Source organism: Syngnathus acus, chromosome 1 (assembly GCF_901709675.1).
Source record: "Syngnathus acus chromosome 1, fSynAcu1.2, whole genome shotgun sequence".
In the NCBI taxonomy this organism is placed as follows: domain Eukaryota; kingdom Metazoa; phylum Chordata; class Actinopteri; order Syngnathiformes; family Syngnathidae; genus Syngnathus; species Syngnathus acus.
The window spans coordinates 2,082,327-2,103,568 of record NC_051087.1 but is presented as its reverse complement, the minus strand read 5'-3'; the positions used below and the strand labels follow the sequence as shown (position 1 = coordinate 2,103,568).

Here is a 21,242-nt window from a genome sequence, read left to right as displayed (position 1 = left end):
TGGAGTTCACACGGAATGCCATTAATACCCGATTAGCATCCAAACAACAACAACAACATGAAAGCTGCTGCGGCGCCGGCGTCGACGGGGGACCAGGTAAAGGTTTCATCATTTATATATTAATGGCTTTACTAACAAAGGCTCTGTCGCTAAAAGTTGAAATGTCACAGCAATCAGGGGACTTTGGAGAATTTTTTATTTATTTATTTATTTTTATAAAGGGAAGTGGTGGGCTGCAACTCGCATCCCGATGAATTAAATATTCGCCACTGATGACCATGACTTATTAAGCAGGCACGGCGTATTCATGAGTACAATTAAAGACGACACGATCCTGTTCATTTTGAATGCCGGTAAATATTGGCATTACCCAATTGAGTCACATCGGACGACGGCAGAAGAGCCTGCAAGTGAACCATGAACAAAAGTAAAAAGTTACAACCGATAAAAATAAATAAAGAAGTATATAAAATCATTTCGGTGTTGTAATGCTCTCACACGTGGGCAAGCCACAGTCGCAAGGAGCTGCTGAAGACCACAACTCACGCCGTAACGCTCACATGCAGATTAACCGACCAATCAGACTCCAGCTGCTGATGTCATTAAATAGGCCACACCCCTTAAAAGGTAAATAACACAAAAGTTACAGCATCTAATTACACTTGATGAAATCTGCTTTTGTGTAAGGGGGTACCGTTAATTTTTAACTTAAATCATAGAATTTGAACAGGGGTGTGTAGACTTTTTATAACCGCTATATATATATTTAATCTGCATGATTTTTTTTTTTTTTTTTAATAATGGCACCGAGGGAATATTTCATCTCTTCCGCTTGTTGTAAAAGGTGGACTTTGCCTATTGCCCTCTTCCTGCTCTCAGTACACGTCACAATAAACGGTCCATTTCTAAATCCATAATGGACCTCGAAGCACTTTTCCTCCCTGTGCTACCTTCCATTAAAATGTCTCAGCAGTTCACTCGGTCCATCCGTCATGGCTGAGAGCATCATTTGTCCAGATTCTGGTTTTCGCTTATTTGTATAATTTAGTTTTGCTTTCTCCAAATAGTGAAAAGGTTTTAGGTATAAGATATATATCTTTTTTTAAATCCAGCTGCAATTTGAGTAGACTAGAGGGTTTGCTTCCAAAGGGGGGCCTGCTCTGTTACCAGAGGGAGGTGGAGATTTACTATCCCACCCAGTCAACGTGTCTCACTGGTGCTCACACACACACACACACATAGACCAGAGAGCACACACACTCCACAGGAAACAGTGAGCCATAATGCGACGGTACCTCGGAGCAGACGGCCGCCTTTGCTCAAACCAAGAGGGGATCCGGCTGCGGCTTTGATAGCGCGTTAATTACTCATGTGATGTGATACAGATGTCTGGGGGCTTCAGCTGAAAGTTTGCCTGACGCTTTCCGAGGGGGCCGGGCGGCAGACAATTTTATAAGAAGCGGTAGGTGGAAGAAAAAAAAAAAAGCAAAAACTGTATTTATTATTGATGCGCAGATCAGTTTGCGTGCTGTCACGGGTCCCGGCGGACACGGCGCTGATGCTAAACTGTGATGCTACTTGAAGGGCTGGCTGCTAAATAGTTCTTTGTGTACTTGGTGACAGGCGGGACTTTGAAACAGGAACGACTCGGGGGCGAAGGAGACGCGACATGATGCAAAGGGCTTTAGCAGTCAAGCTGACAGCTTTTGAAAACTTTACCTACTCTTTTCACGTGACAAATGGGAAAGTCTGTCGCCTTTTCTCCCCCCCCCCGCCCCCATGTGGACGCGCTGAATTGATTTGAACAGGAAATAGAGTCATCAGGAAAATGGCTTTTTAGCTTAAGTTTTTAGTGTTTGTTATAGACTGTTGACAGGGCATCAGTCCGGTATAAATTTCATATAAAATAAGAACAATTTTACTGTTTATAAGTTTATGAAATATAAGTTTGTGTTTTATTTCTGTTTGATTGTGTTTCACTATTACATACAAAATTGCTCCTTCGGGACAATAAAGTCAAATGAATTGATAATTATTTCTGACAATCAATTAATCGTTTAGATACTTGTCGTAATATACAATTGCCCAAAATGGGAGGGATTTTAAATTTTCAACAGTAAATATTTGATTGTTGCAGTCCTGAATAGCTTTGTGTTCAATCGAGGGATGGGCGAGTACTGATACCCGGTATCGGGCCGATACTTATGTTGCAAAATTAGTACTCGCGCCTGCCCTCTTGTGGCCGTTTTACGATCTAGAACTAAATTCATGTCTGACAAAGTATGTATATGTACAGAAATAAATGGTTCTTTTTAAGTATCCATACTTGGTATCGGTGTCACTGACGACTCAACCGTTCAGTACTTGTATCGGTCTGAAAAAGAATCAGAGGGATCATTATCATCCTTAATGTTCTGGCAGCATGCAGATGCACAATTCTTCAACTCCTAAACAAACAAACTTTTCTCTTCTTTAGTGATAACCGGGGAGCGGAATCAAAGCGCAGACGACGTTCCATAATGGGGGACGCGGCCTTGCGTGTGTTGCTGCTAATGGTCTGCGTGGCAGCCAGAGGAATGTGTCAGATAAACGGCGCCGCAGCTGAGGAGCCGGGCTATCTCCAGCAATCCTCCACCCTCCGGCCCAGCCCGGGGCCCGCGACCCACCCGGAAGAAGCGGCGGTGGTGGCGTCCAACGCGACGGTGGAAAGGCACCCCGTACCGCCGCCCATGTGCTTGGTGAGGACTTCCATCAACAACTACTTCAAGTACATCAACACGGTGTTCTCCGTGCTGGTGTTTGTGGTGGGCCTGGTGGGCAACGCCACCCTGCTGAGGATCATCTACCAGCACAAGTGCATGAGGAACGGACCCAACGCCCTCATTGCCAGCCTGGCCTTGGGGGACCTCATCTACATAGTCATCGACATTCCCATCAACGTATATAAGGTAGAGTCGCCGTCACATTTTTCCGCGACAGTGTTAGAATGGCGAAACACACAAAAAAATCTGATTATTGCTTTTTTTAGCCTATCCGTAAGATTCCATGAAAAACCGACTCGCTGTTTTTGATCCGAAACTAATTTACTAAAAGTATTGTCTCGTCCCACCCAACAAGAGTAAAATACACAAAGTAAATTTAAAAAAAAAGTACAGACTGGAATGGCCCGGGGTAGGGCGCAAATAGACGGGAAAGCGCAATCAGTTGTGCCGTCGTTATCTTGTCCCCGCCCCCCTCGTGTGGCTACACGGGTGATGAGAGGTGCTGGGATACGCTCGGCTAAAATAAACATGAGAATCCGAGATTTGGCCGCACATGCGTGTTGCCTCTGGCTGACCCGGGACGTTAGTCACTATCCTTATCTGGAGGCCTTGTGAAAATAACCACTCCAGCAAGATAAATCATTTTTTTTAAAGAAAGACAAGGAAAAAAAAGAGGAATGGTTTGTTGATCCCTCAAGCCTTGTTTGATTTAACTATACGTTCTGCTAGTTAGGAACACTCAAGTGTCATTTTTTGTTAAATTCACATTTGTTTCTTGGTACTTTAACAGCTTCAAGTGTTTAGCTAACATCAGTTCTTGATATTAGTATCATGTCTATTCACTTTTTTTTCCAAAAGTGCAAGTTGGAAAAGAAACGTCCCATGAAATTGATGCTAGTTTTGTTAGCTCATCTATGATGTTTTGTATTGCGTGTTAGCATTAAGCTAGCCAATCCCATTCACATATAGTTTTTTTTAAATGTTCAAGTTGGAAAAGTTCCCATGAGATTAAAGCTAGTTTTGTTAGCTCATCTATGATGTTTTGTATTGTGTGTTAGCATTAAGCTAGTCGAGTCCATTCACATATTTTTTTCAAATGTGCAGGTCGGGAAAGTAACTTCCCATCCGATTGATGCTAGTTTTATTAGCTCATCTATGATGTTTTGTATTGTGTGATAGCATTAAGCTAGACGTTGGAAATAACACTTTAAATGATAAAGGCACCGTTTAGTGCGAGGCAACAAAAGGAAGCAGACAATGCTCAAACAATGGCGACGGCACTACTTTAAAGCCTCTTCTACGTCCTCTTCCTTAGAACTGTAATGACGAAGCCCAAAATAATCAAGGCACTCGTGAAGTAAAAACAGTGACGCGAGTGCCTTTCCTCTAGCCTGTGGGAAAACGTAAACACCTGGCGTAAACAATAGGAGGATCCGGGAAGCCGCAACGTGGGGTTCTTCCCTTATCTCGTATCCCCTTGAAGGGAAAGTGCCAAGACGACATCCAGTACGCATCTCCGTAGCCTTCACTCGCTAACTGTGATGGGCTTTGAGAGCGCCAAGTGATTTTGGAACAGTAAAACAGGATGCGTAGGCTATCAAATGAGACATTAAAAGTGGGCTCGGTAATGGGCGAAGCCACGGGGAAGCAATTATGCTCGCAGGAAGGGCCAAGAGAGGGAAATAGGTCGCTGGGTTAAAGTGGTTTGGGAGTTGGCGTTATAGTTCATTTTTTATTTCATTTTAACTCGTTTTCAGTGCAAATTATTTGGGATTACTTTTTTTTTCGTTAGTTTTTATTAGTTTTTAATCTTTCAAAAACGATTCGTCAGTTTTGTTTTTATTACATTTAGTTGTTTTTTTTTGATGATGCGTGTTTATCAAGTACAGGATGCAAAAAAAGCTCACTAAATATTGCGTAATAAAGTCAAATAAAATACAATTTGCAAACGACTGACCTTCCTTTTAAGATGAACAATTCAACACCGATTACAGTTAATTAACATCAATTTACCGATTACACGGTTCGTCCCAGGATTTAAAGTTATTTTTGCGATTCGTCTTTTTCTTCTGCAGCTACTGGCAACAGACTGGCCATTTTACGACAGCAACTTTGGCTTGTTCCTCTGCAAGCTGGTTCCCTTCCTGCAGAAGGCCTCAGTGGGCATCACCGTCCTGAACCTGTGTGCCCTCAGCGTTGACAGGTCAGTTTAACAAAAGAAGAAAATTATTATATTTAAATATTTTCTTCAATTTTTAACAGGTCAATTTCAGTCTGTGGAGTTTTAAAGAGGGGAGCAATCGTGATTTTTTATTTATTTATGTGGAGGTCATCACTTTTCAGGAACCTCGGACTAATTGTACATTATCATGTGGAGGATGATTCATGATCGTTTTGTTTTCATTGGAAACTTCCATTACTGATTAATGGCAGGCTATTTTTGCAACATTAAGTACATGAAAATTGCATATCGGATGTAACGTATAGCGTCCAAAGCGGTCTTAAGAGCGCATACGGTGAGGTTCCACTCTGCTCGTGGTCGTTAATAGAAATAAGCCGATGGAAACAATAATGACGGCCGAGTGCGGCAGACACAACGGGCGAGATAAGAGGCTCTCTGAGGCTCTCGTTTAACGACCTTCTATTATGGGAAACAGAGAGGACGCGTTTGAGAGCTTGTTTTTGCAAAAATTGGTTCGATAAAAAACGATGGAGGGAGGGTTAGTTTAAGGTCATGGTTATTGGAAGTCCCCAGGAAATTAAAGATGGAGTCGATATAATTGGAACACACACACTGAGCAGAATTTTCAGATATCTGTACTTGAGTATTTTTCTGTGTGCTTCGACTTTCTTTTTATCTTTCAAATATAAATATGTGTAGTTGTATATTTCAATATTAGAGGATGATGAGGAAAAAAGGGACGGATTCATTTAGCGTGTCGTAAAATATACATGGTGCCATGTTGTCGAACAGCGAGATTCAAACGCGCCATGAAAAATATATTGTTTTGTCCATGAAATCTTGATGTGTGATTTTACTAAAACATTTTCGACAAGCGCGTTTCTATTAATGAAACAAACAAGCAAACAAGCCGACGGGCGTCTCCGCCAAAGATGGAGGCCGGGGTCTGTTCGGCGGCGGCACGTAAATAAATATTAGATATTTTAAATAAACAATTGATCATCTCTCCGCATGGATTCTTGAAAGTTTGATGGGGCCGTGCTGACTCGACAGTTTATGGTGCTGCTGCTTGGTGCGCTGCCGTTTATAGAGACAGAGAGAGCGAGAGAAATATAGAAGGATATAGATGTGGAGAGTTATGGCTTGATAAGAATATCCTGTAGATAGATATTGATATACAGCTGATAAGGAAATAATATGGATTCAGATAGACAGCACTGTAGTTAGCAAAATAGCTAAAGCAACAGCTTTTTCTTTAGCTAGCTTAATAGTTAGCACAATCGTTATCTACTGTTGTAGCTCAAGAGATAGCTAGCTTACGTTATCGCTAGCTTCAAGGATAGCAAGCACAAAAGAAAAAAAAAAGCTATGTCTGATATCCATTGAAATGCGCAGACTAGCTTCAGGACATATTTGGACAGGAAGCTAAAATCAGATCCTTGTTTCTTCTCATGTGGCAGGTACAGAGCCGTGGCGTCTTGGAGTCGGGTGCAAGGTGTCGGGATCCCACTCTTAACCGTTATGGAGATCCTCTCCATTTGGGTCCTGTCGATGGTGCTGGCCATCCCCGAAGCCGTCGGCTTTGACATAGTCCACTCCGACTACCGCAATAAGACCTTGCACACCTGCATGCTGCAGCCCAAGTCGGACTTCATGGTGGTAAGACGTCATCCCGCGTTTATCATTTGCACTGTTTGGCTTTGACTCGGGGTGAAGACGTGCTTCGTCATATGGAAAGTGTCCCAAAACTTTTGTTTTGACTAGAATTTTAAAAGAAGATAAGAGGCACACCTGCTTGTATGTTTGGATTGGGGGGTCCACATACTATGTTTAGTTTTTGAGTTGATTGCAGGTTGTTGATTTTTCCTCCCAAGGACATAATTGATTACAGGCCAAGTCCTGAAACCTGAAGCCACAAAAAAACTGAGGCCAGGTGCAGATTTAATCCACATGCAGCCTAATGGAGCAATCACTCTTAGACAGTACAAACAACAAACCGGCATCAAAAGTAAAAAAAAAGATAAAGGAAAGGAACAAGCCTTAGAGCTGACTGCTGCAGTGCTAAAGTACAAAAACTTTCTGTACTGAAGTCGAGTTCATATTTACTCCCTACTGTACACTGGATTCCTTTCTCTGTCAATGTTAAAAAGTACAGAGTGTGATCATTTGTGCCTCCTTTAGCAGTACGACAATGACTAATAATAGTTTCCCCAACGGTAGCCCATAACTAAGACGAATGTTTCTTTCCAGGTCTACAGGGATGCGAAAGACTGGTGGCTGTTCGGTTTCTACTTCTGCGTCCCGCTGACCTGCACGGCCATCTTCTATGCGCTGATGACCTGCGAAATGCTCAACAACAGGAACGGCAGCCTGCGGATCGCCCTGACCGAGCACCTCAAACAGGTGGGACCGATTCATTCCAGAACCTTCTTTCTGACCCTTTGACTTTTGCTAACTCCGCTCCAGAGATTCGTTTACTTCATACAAGGTGAAAATAAGATAATCTAAGCAAACCAAAATGCGTCAAGGGAGTGCGAGAATGTAAACAGGAAGAAGGTGTTGGTGTACACAGAGAAAGTAGATAGCACGCAAGATGGGTGGCTTCAGAAATAGCTAGCTCGCAATATAGTTAGCTCGGTAGATCGTAAGATTGATACCAAGATATGTCGGTTGAGCGATGGCTTTCAAAATAGCATTAGCATGGTAGTTCAATATGTCAAGACACAATAAATTAGTGGCAAGATAAATACAGTGGATATCTTGTGAGATAAACAACAAGCGATAAGTTGTGGGATAGCGATCTTGATAGCTAGCTACAGTACCAAGATAAGATAAATAAATGTTAAGCCAAAGTAAAATCAAAAAAGGTGGTGAGCTAACATACGCTATTAAATAAACATCTTGGTAGGGCAAAGCTTTGGATCGTCAAAGCACCGGAGTGTTTCAACGCAGAACTCTTAATGGACCATTTGCTCGTCTCTCGCTAGCTTCTTTGCTATTAAGACACCTCTCCGCTCTAATGGAAAACGTCACGATATTTTTTTTTTCCCCCTCGCTGCAGAGAAGGGAAGTGGCCAAGGCCGTCTTCTGCCTGGTCCTAATATTCGCCCTCTGCTGGTTCCCGCTCCACCTCAGCAGAATCCTGAAGAAGACTGTGTACTCCCAGTATGACCAGACGCGTTGCGAGCTGTTCAAGTAAGTCGGAGAAGTTCACAATATACTCTTGACTTGCAAGTGAAAACTTCTACTGACGGCGTTTTACTATTATTCCAGCTTCCTTTTGGTAATGGACTACCTAAGCATCAACCTCGCAACAATCAATTCCTGCATCAACCCAATCATCCTCTACTTTGTTAGCAAAAAGTTCAAAAATTGCTTTAAGGTAACGTACTTCCTCCGACATACAGTAAACGGCAAACGTATGTGTTTTGTTTGACACAGCGCTAACGACATATGCGCTACTTTCTCCACATGTTCCTCGCAGTCGTGTTTGTGCTGCTGGTGCTACTCAGATAGCCAGCTAAGCAGCATCGGAGCAATGAACGGCACCAGCGTCCAGTGCAAAAGCCCCGAGCCCAACAACCTGCTCCCCGACCGCAGCCTACGGAAAGACAGCGACTGAACGTTCGGCGCTCAAACAGTATTAGCCTTGCAAAATATATGCATCATTATCAGACTTTTTCAGAAATATACCAGGACTACCGACACGGCCTTGCATGAAACTGGTAGAGGCACCAAGGAAAGAAGGTTTCAAAGGAACGGGCAAGTTGCCTGAAGGACTTCGAGTCACCGGATGCATTTGAACTGCGAATTAGCGTCACGGTTCCAGTGAAAAAATAAAAATTAGCATGACGACGCGACACAATGGAAAAGAAGACAACCAGCTGTCAGAGGAAATGACGGGAGACGAGCGCTCGCGTCCATCCCGGGAGTCGGAAAACAGGAAAGCGTGTTAGTGACGATTAATTCTCCATCGAACACGCCCGTGGATGTACTCATTATTCATTTAGCCTCATTGTGTCAACTTTTGAGCTTAAAGTGGCTCGGCATCGTGAATATTTCAAAAACAAACGGTCACAGAAAGTACATAGGAAAGATTTCCTCTCCGAACCAAGCGACGCTGAAAGTATATCAACGATATTTATGATCACGTAATCCACAAAACATGTACATCTAGTATGTCCACTTTTATAAAGTGGCATTATTAGTAAATATTAATCAATGACAAAGGCAGATGTACAGTGGCAGTATTAGTAAATATTAATCAACGACAAAGGCAGATGAACAGTGAAAGTCGTAATAATTCTTATCTTTTTTTTTTTTTTTAATAAGGGCTTACTTATTCATGAATGAGCACATTATCGATTTGTTGACTTGAAGTTACAAGGTTGTACTTATTCGGTGAGGATAGAGTAAACATCGTGGTAATCTAGTTTAGCCTCACAACTAAAACCAACTAGTTGAGCTCTGTCCAACTATCAAATTGTAATACAAATGAAAACATTTCTTTAAAAAATAATATAAAAAATAAAATAACAAATAATAACCCTAAATGCCCGCTAATGAGCTATTATGCTAAGGTAGCAGCTAGCTAGCTGTGACATACAGAAAGCTAATGTCTACTTCTTGGCATGTATTCCCCCATTGCATCACCATTTGCTACCAAAGAAGTATTCTTGCCTTGTATTAAGAGTAAATATACGTTATAATTGAACTTTAGTGTCTCGAAAGATCTAAACGCACCCGTCCAATTGTTCAATGTTTGGTTCTTGTTTGCACTTTTTAGCGAAGGTCAAATTCAGTTCTTTTGTGAAAATTATTTTCTAAAACATTTTTTGGTGAGATTTTTTGTAAGAGTGTTTTACATGTGTATCTTAAGTTGAAGTGTTTTTCAAAGTTTACAGAAGGACCGTCCAAATATGTACAGACGCTGCCATTGCTAACATCGTTAGCATCACTTTTTCTCTCAATAAAGGCAGGTCCTGCAACGCGAGTTTATTTCCCCAGCCTGTGCTAATATAGGTTCCTCGGGGGGAGTCACAAGGAGGGCTCGTTTCCCCGTTTGGAATGTGTGAGAAAAAGACGTCTGGGAGTGATTGCAAGCACACCATGACCCGCTGTGACCGCCGAGGCCCTAAGGCTTCCTGATCTCCGTTCGCAGAGGATGTGGGAATTTGAGACTCGTAACTCAATTGTCACATGTGTTGCCAAAAGCAGGATCAATGGGGAGATTTTAAGATCTTGTCCTTTCTCAGCGCGACGTGGCGGGAATGTTTGCTTCGTAAACATTATCTTTATGGTCAGAAAGAAAACGTGAAATGCAACCTTGGGAAAAGCTCAAGGCTCGATCGACTTGCATCTAACTCGATAGAAGAGAAAGACAATCGTTGCCGCGATACTGTGCACAATATTTTTGTTAAATGAAATTCAACTGAGTACTATAGATCGGTAAAATAATAGTATTGAACAGCTCTAGAATTATTCTCAGCGCTCCTGTGAGAGACACTTTGCATGAAAAGAAAAAAAATCTGGATGGACGCCACATCCTTTAAGCTAAAACACCTTTCGGCTGTGATTAAACGTGACATATGTTTATCCACACTAACCCCGGTGGCTTTCCCCTGCCCGAGCGTCCCTCGGAGGCATCCATTCGCTCGAGTGACTCGTGGCAAAGACAATGTCTTATTCATAAAAAGCCAAAAGGAGAAAGTCAAACATTCATGAACAATCTGTCTGGAAACAACCGAGTGGGTGGGTGCGAAGGGAAGAAAAAGTTCTGACTCTCGTGAAGACAAACATGCTGCACGCAGTAAGAACCTTGAAAGTCGTACAATTCGTAATAGACAAACATTTGGGGGTGAGAAATGCAGGATTATCAGTGGTGTTAAGTTTTAATGACATTTATGATCAAACAGGATAATTTTTACCCTGGTGTGGCAGGTAAAGGGTGTCAACATTTAACCCAAACACTATTTTAATTAAATTATGACTACAAAAGCATTTTAAGATGATTTAGTCTCCTCCTTGGAAAGCAGATGCTTGCATTATCATCAATTTGGTCATCAAAAGGTTCAGAATAAATCTGGTAGTTATTAAGTAGAAAGGAACATGAGATTTATTTATTTTTTTATCTCCAAGATGTTCATTTCCAAAGCCAAAAGCAAACTCCCTGTACTGATTAGCAAATGTTAATGAACATCGCCATCTAGTGGCGAGCGCGCATCACAATCAAACTATCCAAAGCCTCCTGTAAAACGCTCTTCACCGATTGGCCTACAGAAACAATGCAACCAATCACACCTTAGCTTGTAAGGGAGCTAAACCCGGAAGCGGAAAAGTGGCCAACAGAAGGAAACAAGTAAACTTTGAGGCTTGCCACCAAAGAAAAGCAACAGAGTTAAGATGATTTAAATGAGCTCAATTTGGATTGTTTTGAGGATAGCGTTTCACAATGTGCTAAAGACCAAGAGGCTTTCAACCGGCTATTATAATACGGGCACGCACGTCATTTGTTTACATGGCAAAACTACTAGCGAGCTAACACTAGCCTAGCCACTCGGCTGGGGTAAATTTAAATCACGAGTTGACAATTAACATGTCTTCGTAACGAAAACAACGACTTTTACTCACCTGGGTACAAGGAAGCTTTTGGTAACTTGTCTTTATGTCACAATGCCTTGTTCTTGCGGGAATTGGAGAAGATGGATTCGTCCCCTGGTGGTTTTGTTGTATATTTTATTGCTTCTTGTGGTCCTGCCGCTGTGCGTTTGGGAACTTCAGAAGTCGGAGGTGAGTCCCTCATTACCTGAGCGCTGCATTATGGGGCATTTCACACGTGTAAAACAAATATACTGATTGGTTCATTTGAAAAAAACGATTGCTATATGTCATTGTAATGTTAAATATTTGTAATTGTCATGAAACAAAGTTTTTATTACATATGGTGTATTTTAAAGGGGTTTAAAATGAATGGCATTTTTGTCACCTGTTCTGATTGTTTTAAACATTATTTGGGTACCATACTGGTACAGTATTGGGCTTTTCAGAGGAGTAATTATTATTTTTATTTGCATTACTGTAGGTTGGCACTCATAACAAGGCGTGGTTCATAGCCGGGATATTTGTCTTCATGACTATCCCCATATCATTATGGGGCATTCTGCAGCATCTGGTTCATTACACTCAACCTGAGCTTCAAAAACCTATCATCAGGTAAAGAAGCAGTTTAACATTGTCCTTGAAATACTTTTTAACTCTTCCCTGATTTGTTTCTAGAATACTGTGGATGGTGCCAATCTACAGCTTGGACAGTGTAAGTTATTAAAGTACTAGTTAAGTAGCAGTCAAAAAGATAACACGTCATATTATTTTCTAAAACCTCTGCAGTGGATTGCCCTGAAATATCCCCACATCGCTATTTATGTGGACACGTGTCGCGAGTGCTATGAGGCCTACGTGATCTACAACTTCATGACCTTCCTGCTCAACTACCTGGAGAATCAGTACCCCAGCTTGGTCATGATGCTGGAGGTCCAAGAGCAGCAGAAGCATCTCCCGCCTCTCTGCTGCTGCCCACCCTGGCCCATGGGAGAGTGAGTTGACTTTAGCTTAGCGGCTAACATTTCAATTTACAGATGTGTTTTCTTTCCTCCAAAGAGTTTTGCTATTAAGATGCAAGCTGGGAGTTTTGCAGTACACGGTGGTTCGACCTGTCACGACAGTTATTGCACTGTAAGCGATGCGTCTATATTTTTTAAAATATATTATTTGTTGGTTTTAAAGCTTCTATTTATCCTCGGTAGCATCTGTCAACTATGCAAAGTGTACGACGAAGGCAACTTCAGCTCCACTAACGCTTGGACCTACCTGGTTATTGTCAACAACATGTCACAGCTGGTACTTTTAATATTTTTTGTATGAATCATTCCTATATATTATATCATGAGTCATTTGTAGATGATGTCAATCTTGTGTCTATCCAGTTTGCCATGTACTGCCTGGTGCTGTTCTACAGGGCCCTACGAGAGGAGCTGCGTCCCATCAAGCCGGTGGGCAAGTTCCTGTGTGTTAAAATGGTGGTGTTCGTCTCCTTTTGGTGAATACTTTCAAGAGTTTTTCAAGCTTAACATCATTTTATTCAGGGTGCTGTCGCAACAGTGTTTTTTAACGAACATTTTGCAGGCAAGCTGTGCTCATCGCCTTACTGGTGAAGGTGGGCATCATCTCAGAGAAACGCACGTGGGACTGGCAAACCGTGGAGGCCGTAGCCACCGGGCTACAGGTGAACATATCAAGATACTTTTTCTCCATTGTTGTCGGTTAAAGTGGTTTATCGCTTCGATTGTTTGTTCCCGCGACTGTTTGGCCTAACGCTTTTCCTCTCTCAGGACTTTGTGATCTGTGTGGAGATGTTCCTGGCGGCCATAGCTCATCACGTAAGCTTCACGTACAAGCCTTACATCCAGGAGGCCGAGGAGGGCTCCTGCTTTGACTCCTTCATGGCCATGTGGGACGTCTCCGACGTCAGGGCCGACATCTCGGAACAAGTCCGCAACGTCGGTCAGTTAGTCTCGTAACGTAGTCATTGTTGTTATGAAGTCAGTTAACATGACAGTCAGTTTGCTTGTCTATTGCTGATTATTATTATTCGACAGGCCGGACAGTAATGGGTCGCCCCCGGAAGCCGTACTTCGGCGAGGCGCAGAGCTCCGGCGAGCGCTCTGGCCTCCTCTCGACCTCGGCTTCCCAGGACGCCATCGGCGAGGTGGCATCTGATCCGCCGTCGCCCGGGGGGCATTACCAGGGCATGGGGCAGACACCCCACTCTGCGTCGGCTCCCGCCGGCCTCGGACAAGAAGTCAGAAGTGACGCGAGCGATGATGACGCGAGTGATGATGACGCGGGCGGTGACGGCGGAGCCAAAGAGCCAGCCCAAGCGGATCTGATCGTCATCACTTAGAAGAGTCATCGCTAATGAATGGGCGGGACCCAATTACATTGCTAACTGTGGCAATCAATAACATGACAGCTCTAAGAATGTTCTGTGAGGAAATGACACTTAACTTCATCTTATGTTGGATCGCAGTGGACTTGCATCTCATGAAGAGACTTTCTAGTCACATTCTCAAGCAATAGCGCCTTAGCCGGTTAGCCTCATTTGCAGGGATACGCACACATATAGTGTCAAATTACTGGTTGTTATGTTTGAAACGTCATGTAAGAATGTTGAAGGGCCAACCTGAGAAGGCACACTAATAATGACACTACAAAAATGAAGGCGGAATGTTATGAGAAATCTTTTTTTTTTTTCTTTCTTTCAAATATATTTTCTTGGAGTAGGCAAGGCAAAAATAATGAGAAAATAAGACTTGACAATGAACTATGATAATTAAAAAATCATTTTAAAAAATAGGGCTGTTCATATATGATACCAGTTTCAGGTTTTTTTTCTCTTTAAGAATATATTTTAAAATTACATTTACTGAAAAAAGCAACTTTGTTGCAAACCAAGTTTTTTTTTTTTAAATTAAAAACTACAATCCTGGGGGGTGAAAGACAAATATTTTGACAAAAAAGTTCTCATAAGATTCTAACTGCTTGAAAAAATACATGTATGTCTAAAACATTCTTGCCTTTTTGAGTGTGGCCATTAATTCTAATGCCTTCCACAGCTTTCTTTTTTTTCTCTCAATAAAACCAACAATAAAGCACTAATTGTGGTTTGTTTCTAATAAGACAGTAATGTTGATATTTTCCCTTCTGTATTTATTATTAAAATGTAGATTTTTGTTGCTGGTTTTAAACAAGGACGTGACATTAAAAGGCCAAACGGCACTATTTAAAAACAGTCAACCTACCAGATAACACTGGTCATGGCCACACTGTTGGAACATCACTCGTCTTTTCGCACCTCTATGGAGATGCTGCTGTTGCGGAGCCTGACGGTGAGCCGGACTCTCTCCCCAGCTGCCACCAAGTGGGGGCGCTGCAAGACCACGGCGGCCTGCTTCCAGTGAGAGTTTGGAGCCAGTGTGCTGACTCGAGTATCTTCGTCCAGGTGGATGTCGTACCAGAAGGGCACTGCAGTGATTCTGCCCGATGACGTTACCTGGACCTGGAGAGAGCAGTCACATTGTCAAGTTTCGATAAATAAAAAAAACTTTGAATTGGCTCTTATTCGTCTGGACTTTATTCTATGTCTTTATTTTTGTATGATTATTTTTTCATTAAATCCAAAATCTTTTTTGGGTCACGGTAATAATTTAGCTTCTTGCGCTAGCTGCCAGCTAAGCGGGTACTATATTATATTTTGTTTACACGGAGGGATTTGAAAAACAACACCTTCCAGAACCTTGTTTGGAACCCACCTGGATTTCTCTGACCTCATAGTTAGCGTTAGCATCCATGAGGTCTAGAACAAAGAGCTCTGTCGGTTCACTGAGGTGTCGACACGCCAACGTGGAGAAATCCAGGAACACGTGGACCGGCACCTGAAACACAACACATTATTGATTGATTGGCTTGTACAGAATTGGATTTTCTGGCTACTCACAGTGAATTGGTTGATGAACGGCGCGATGTTGAAGCCGAGCGTGGCTTCGCGGCCCTGGACGGCGCTCTCCAGCAGCAGCGTGTCTGATTCCACCAACACACCAAGCACCACCATTTTGTGCGGGAAGACGCGACCGCCGTGCTCCAGCAGACATCTTTGGAAATACAAATATGGAAATTCAACCAAAGATTTGCATATATGCACACCTGAGTCGGACTTTTCGTTTTGCCTCACCTGGCCAGAGACGCCTTCTCCATCAGCTTCTGCCTGACGAGCCCACACGTCTCCACGCAATCCAAGAAGATGGCGCTCCAAAGTTTCTCACGCGAGGGTCTCTGCAGCGCCCCCTGCTCGTCCTCGCCGTGGTTAAGCCAGAACTCTAAACTCCCCTCGGGAACGTGATTGGCGCGCGCCAGGCGTTCCAGCACGTCCTGCTGCTTGCGCTTCTCCACCGAGCTGTAGGCCTTCACTCCGCCGTGGCTGGCAGCGATGAGGGACAGCATGGAGAAGCCTTCCGACACGTCCAAAACGTACAGAGGGTCCGCGGGGCAGGGTTCCTACACATTTGGACATAAATATTACTCAACCTGGAATCTCACCAAATCAAATTCCATACCTTCAAGACATCAGCGGAGGCCTCCAGGTTTTGAGATTGGGCCTTCAAGCGGCTGATGAGCTTAGACAAGGCGGCGGCAAAGCTCCGATGGTAGTCGGAATTGTTCAAGAGCGCCATTTCCGAGCACTCCAGCATGCAGACGTCTTGGTTTTGCCGTGTTTGGAGTGACGCCAGGGCACTGCACAGTTCCGCTTCCGCATTGGGGGCAAAGTCGCCGGCGTCGCGAGGGTCCGGAAACATGCTCAGAGATATTTCCTGACCGCCTCGTAGGACAGCCACGCTGCAAAGCCTCAGGTAGGCGTCCAGGCAGGACACTTCTACGATCAGTTCATCGCCGCTTTTTAGGACAAAACCTGACAGGGGAAAAAAAACCTCAATTAGAGTTATAATATTACAGTTAGTGGTATGATAAAAAGTATAATAAAAAAAAGTTCAACATCAAGCTCAAGTGTTGACTGAGGTGATGATGGAATTGTAAATGAAACGGGAGCGGAAGGAGAGCGATGAGAGTCAAAGGCACAGGGGGGCGGGGGACTCCTTCAGGAGTAACATCTGTTCACGTCTTCATGTCAAGTGGAGAGCAAAATGCATATTTCATGATCGCTAAAGAGTGTCAAAGCCGATCACGGAGCACAGATAACAGCGGACGGAAAGAAGCGGATGGAGCTGACGGACGTGGATGTTGACGGATTCCCGTGACAGCAGCGACGACAATCGAGTCAGCCGCCGTCTGGAGGATGACGAGCTGCGTGTCTGACTCGATTAGCGCCGTTGTGTTCTAAGCGTCATAAGTGATGAAACGGCGCCCTCTAGTGATTACATGTGGAAATGCTTGGCGGATAGAAAACCAGCAATTTATTAGCGCTAATATCGATCGAACTGATGTGAGACACCCCTTGGCGCGATCCTCTGCCCCTTGGAGTTCTTCCCTCACTTATCTTATAATTCGACACTGTGCACTGAATACATTTTTGTCTTACCCTTGCTCGTGTGTTCGGGGTAGATGGCCTGCTCCCAGCAGGTGTCCTCGTGGGGTCCCGTTGACAAGCTGTTTTCTTCATCCAGGTGCAACTGGAACCACACAGCCAGCGCATCCAACTCGCCGTCCCGTACCACCGGCAGGTGCACCCGCTGCACCGGCCTGGAGCTCAGCCCCTCCAGCTCCTGCCGAAAGCAGACAATATTCTTATTTATGACAAAAATATAATTTCATAAAATCTAATTCAATTCAAAGCATTTCGTAAATTGTACTGATGAAGCTACGTCTAGGTTTAGTTTTCCGAACTGAAGTTTCACCGACCAAAAAAACAACTTCACTCTAATTTATTCCTTCTATATCCCCTCTCAAACAAGTTATGTGCGTGACAAGGATCTGAATAAATTAGCTTGGCTTGTCTGCAGTCCAATTGCCCGGCAACGACGGCGTCTGCGCTTGCCTGCTTGCATGATAAACTTGTTAATAATAAAGTCGGGTAGGAGCTAATGAGTGAGGCAATCCCTTCAGGCCGCCTATGATGCAAAATGTTTTGCTTCCAGGAGACCAACGGCAGAGAATTAATTACGGTTTTGATTATTAACCGGTGGAGTCGTTAGATCCTTGGCTCCGGGAGAGACAGGGCAGAAAACAAAAGAGCTCACGGGGACTTATTAAGCATCGTCACCTGTAAAATCAATGAGTGAATTTAGTGTTCAAATCTCAGCTCGCCTGCACGTGGTTGAAGTCGATGTGGAGCACGGTGAGCGGCTCGGTGAGGGCCGAGTAGCCTCCGGGCAGCCTGCTGAGTCGTTCGGTGGTGTACGGTTCCATGGAGTCGTCCGGTTCGGTGCTGCAGCTCACCGGACTGCGCAGGTGCTCAGCTGCCGCCAATGAAAGACCGCCGACGTCGGACACGCAAAGCCTGAATGAAAACAAACAAAAATGGTTGTATTTATCAGCATTTGCGGCCATTATTGTCCATAGAGAGAAAGTCTATGTGTTTAAAGCCGTAAAACCAACATACTTATTATGTCGCCGGATCTCCAGGCACTCCACAGCCATGGCGAATACAGTAGCACTGGCGGGGATGACCCGCCCAGTCGCAGAAGGGTCTCGGGATGCAGCCTCACCCCTCTATGCAAAAAAAAAAAAAAAAAAAACGTGACTCGATGCTACATTGCAAAGTGGCAGCCATTACTGTCCTTCCATGACTGTTTTTGTTGTTACCTGCGGAGGCAGCAGCAGGTGGCGCCAGGCATGGATGAGGCTCTCGATGATGCCTTCTCCAAACAAGCCGGCGTCTACCGTCTCCGTCACCACCAGCGAAACCCTGGCAGGTCAACAAAGAAAATGGAGTGCTGCGATTTAGGAGGGAGCGATTCTTATTTTATTTATTTATTTATTTAAATTTAGTTTTCCTATACTGAGATACGAATTCTCCTATTAGCTGGTGATGCGCAGCTAAAGTAAGCGACAAAATGGCCGCCCCCGTGAGATAGATGGCCATCCTGGCGTGAACTCCCCTGCGTGTACCTATGCGGGATGTCCTTTGGCACTTCCATTTCCAAGGACTTCATGTGGAGGATGCGGATGCCTCCGTCCATCCCATTGGCGGCCACCACCTCGCAAGCCAGCTCGTACATGGTCTTGGAAAGCTCGCAAGCGTAAACCTCGGCGGCCCCCGCCTTCTTAGCGCACATGCTAACAATGAAGACACGTTAGCGATAAGGAAAGACGACGTCACACAAAGCAGACAACAGCGTCCATTTCTCACCCGAGGATCCCCGTGCCGGTACCTATGTCCAGCACGGTGGTGCAACCGCCACGCACCGCCTTCTGGATGGCCTGCTGGTACTTGCGGTTGCGGCCGTGGTCGTTGAGCATCAGGAAGTGCCAACGCTCCACCAGCCAGTTGGCCACACGGTAGAAGTTTTCCCTGGCCTCTGAGAAGTCCGGCTTCAGCTTCAGGGCTTTGAAGAAATGGCCCGCCGCTTCATCTCGGAAGCCCATTCTGGAAAAAAAAATAATAATAATGAAAACACATAACTTTGACTGGGAGCGGCATTAAGCCCCAATTTCACATCATGCGAGATTTCAGGCAATCGTTTATTTTCCAAGTGCACCAATTAACTTTTTTTTTTTAACATGCAGGTTAAGGGTGTTAAGTTGGTACGTTGCATGGACATTCAAATGGAGAGCATACCTGAAGAGGTGCTCGCCCATGCTGTTTAGAATGACCTCATCTGCAGGGAAGAGCTCCAGCGCTTGCTCGTAGCAGCCGAACAGGTCCTGAATGCGGCCTGCCGAGTCCAGCTCCTCGGCCCACTTAAAGAGTGTGAAGCGAAAGGACTCCTGCAAGAAAACCAAGCGAGACATTTTATTTAGAAAATCTATGATTTTTTTTTTTAGCAGAGCGCTCAGAGACATTACCTTAGCAAAGTCCTTGAACTCTGGTGCCAGGTTGAGGACCAAGAGGTAGTGCACAAATGCGGGCCCATAGTCTTGACTGAAGAGGCACTGCTGGGCGCTTTCCAGCGAGCTGGACACCAGTTGATTCCTTGCCGGGTCCTCTCGGCGCCGTCTTCGGGTCCTCCTGCCACCGTGCTTTGGCCTTGCGCTGGCATTAGGCATCCCCTGTAAACAAATCGAAATGATAGTTTTGATTTTCTGAAAAAATGTTGCATCTAGCAATCCTAATATTTCTATCTTGTTAATAAAATGAACAATAATTTTGTAAATTTTTCTCATAATTTCCCCATTTTATTCTCGTAATACTATTAACTATTTTGCTGTTCATCTTGTAAACATCACTTATATTCTCAGGATGGAAAAGTTTTTTTTTTTTTTAAATATTTTAACCATATAATTTCTTGCTGTTTGTTTAGTAAAATCGTGAGAATATGAACATTATGAATTATTTTCTCAAGACATTTCAACTTAATACTTGCAATTCATTGTTTATTTTTTCACTTTATTAGGTAACTTTTTTGTCTTAGTATTCATCCAGTGATATAGTATTCCTCTAGATGTTTATTCTTGCAATATTAAGAATCGGGCAGACAATACATTAGAACACACTGCAATGCTGCTGTTTTGTTTAAAATATCATTATTTCGTAATTTTTCCGAGTGCAACACTCTGGCGTGGACAGACTGCAAAAATGAGATGCTGTAAAGAACAAGTAATGTTTTGATGACAAATTATGTGAATTATTCGTCATGCCCATTAATTAATTTAAAAAAAATCTCGCCACGCGTCACTATTGCTGACATACCGTTAAAGGTTAGATCACAGCAAGATGATCTCAGGAACGACGTACTTGTTTGTTGTCGTTTGGAAAAAAAATTAAACCATTCAAATGACGTTTTAGGTGACGTTACAGATACACTTCATGTCAAAATGTCTTTAATAATAAACCTCCGGAAGATTCTTCTTCTCCAAGAGGTCATCTCGCAGTCGGCTTAAAACAAGCGGAACGAAAGCATCACTACGTAAGATTTTACCGAAATAATAATAAACTGGCTACGTAAATCGGAGCTAAACTGAGCTCTTTGGGTCCTACGATAAAACAGCTCGGGTTTGAAACACACTGGTGAATTTTGTTCCGCATCAACATGTTTTTTTTCTTTCTAAACTATTGTGTGGATTTTAATTCAATATGTTCAATGACTTTAATTTACTCTATTGGAGTGCATTAAGACCTTAAATACCCTCTTCTAAAAATCAATCAATATTTTTTTTATTCCTTGTCCAGAAATGGCAAAATTATGTAATCTGGTGAGCGACATATAAAATAAATTCTAGTCTGAATTCTATTTCTAGTCAAAACCCATTTTATCAACTAAATGACAAGGAACGTTAAAAAGTATACCAATAATAATTATTATTTTAACTATAATAACGAACAAAAAGTATAATTTTCTTGGGTCTGGCTGTATTTGATACGATTCAACCATACAAAACTCCACAAACAATTAAAGTTGTTATTGTTTATTCCATAAACAAACAAACAATCCAGGTGAAGGATAAATCGGGGCAAATTTGGATTCTCCAAAGCTGTTCGACCAGATCAAGAGGCTTCCCCAAACTTTTATCACGATGTCGCATTAGCGAGCTCGTGAGACAACAAGGCTATTTGAACAAGTGACTTAGGT

The 21,242-nt window shown here is 43.3% G+C and overlaps 3 protein-coding genes across 3 annotated transcripts; 2 read left to right on the top strand and 1 right to left on the bottom strand.

Moving 5' to 3' along the window:
* Positions 1 to 1,243: 1,243 nt before the first annotated feature.
* Positions 1,244 to 9,937, top strand: ednraa (endothelin receptor type Aa). The gene is made up of 8 exons (XM_037262663.1): positions 1,244 to 1,462; positions 2,477 to 2,948; positions 4,838 to 4,965; positions 6,405 to 6,603; positions 7,195 to 7,347; positions 8,006 to 8,139; positions 8,218 to 8,326; positions 8,429 to 9,937. Exons 2-8 carry the CDS (start codon positions 2,520 to 2,522, stop codon positions 8,564 to 8,566), a joined length of 1,290 nt encoding a protein of 429 aa, XP_037118558.1. The 5' UTR covers positions 1,244 to 1,462; positions 2,477 to 2,519; the 3' UTR covers positions 8,567 to 9,937.
* Positions 9,938 to 11,258: 1,321 nt separating this feature from the next.
* On the top strand, positions 11,259 to 14,654 carry tmem184c (transmembrane protein 184C). Its single transcript, XM_037262533.1, has 10 exons — positions 11,259 to 11,733; positions 12,026 to 12,156; positions 12,220 to 12,256; positions 12,331 to 12,536; positions 12,601 to 12,675; positions 12,747 to 12,840; positions 12,927 to 13,039; positions 13,126 to 13,225; positions 13,332 to 13,503; positions 13,599 to 14,654. The coding sequence occupies exons 1-10, from the start codon at positions 11,617 to 11,619 to the stop codon at positions 13,901 to 13,903; spliced, it is 1,350 nt and encodes a 449-aa protein (XP_037118428.1). The 5' UTR covers positions 11,259 to 11,616; the 3' UTR covers positions 13,904 to 14,654.
* Positions 14,573 to 20,650, bottom strand: prmt9 (protein arginine methyltransferase 9). The gene is made up of 14 exons (XM_037258815.1): positions 20,363 to 20,650; positions 19,519 to 19,722; positions 19,292 to 19,440; positions 18,863 to 19,099; positions 18,622 to 18,789; positions 18,316 to 18,418; positions 18,113 to 18,222; positions 17,818 to 18,010; positions 17,093 to 17,276; positions 16,113 to 16,465; positions 15,731 to 16,053; positions 15,497 to 15,650; positions 15,312 to 15,434; positions 14,573 to 15,058 (listed from the first exon to the last, which is right to left on the bottom strand). The coding sequence occupies exons 2-14, from the start codon at positions 19,717 to 19,719 to the stop codon at positions 14,837 to 14,839; spliced, it is 2,520 nt and encodes an 839-aa protein (XP_037114710.1). The 5' UTR covers positions 19,720 to 19,722; positions 20,363 to 20,650; the 3' UTR covers positions 14,573 to 14,836.
* Positions 20,651 to 21,242: the final 592 nt, after the last annotated feature.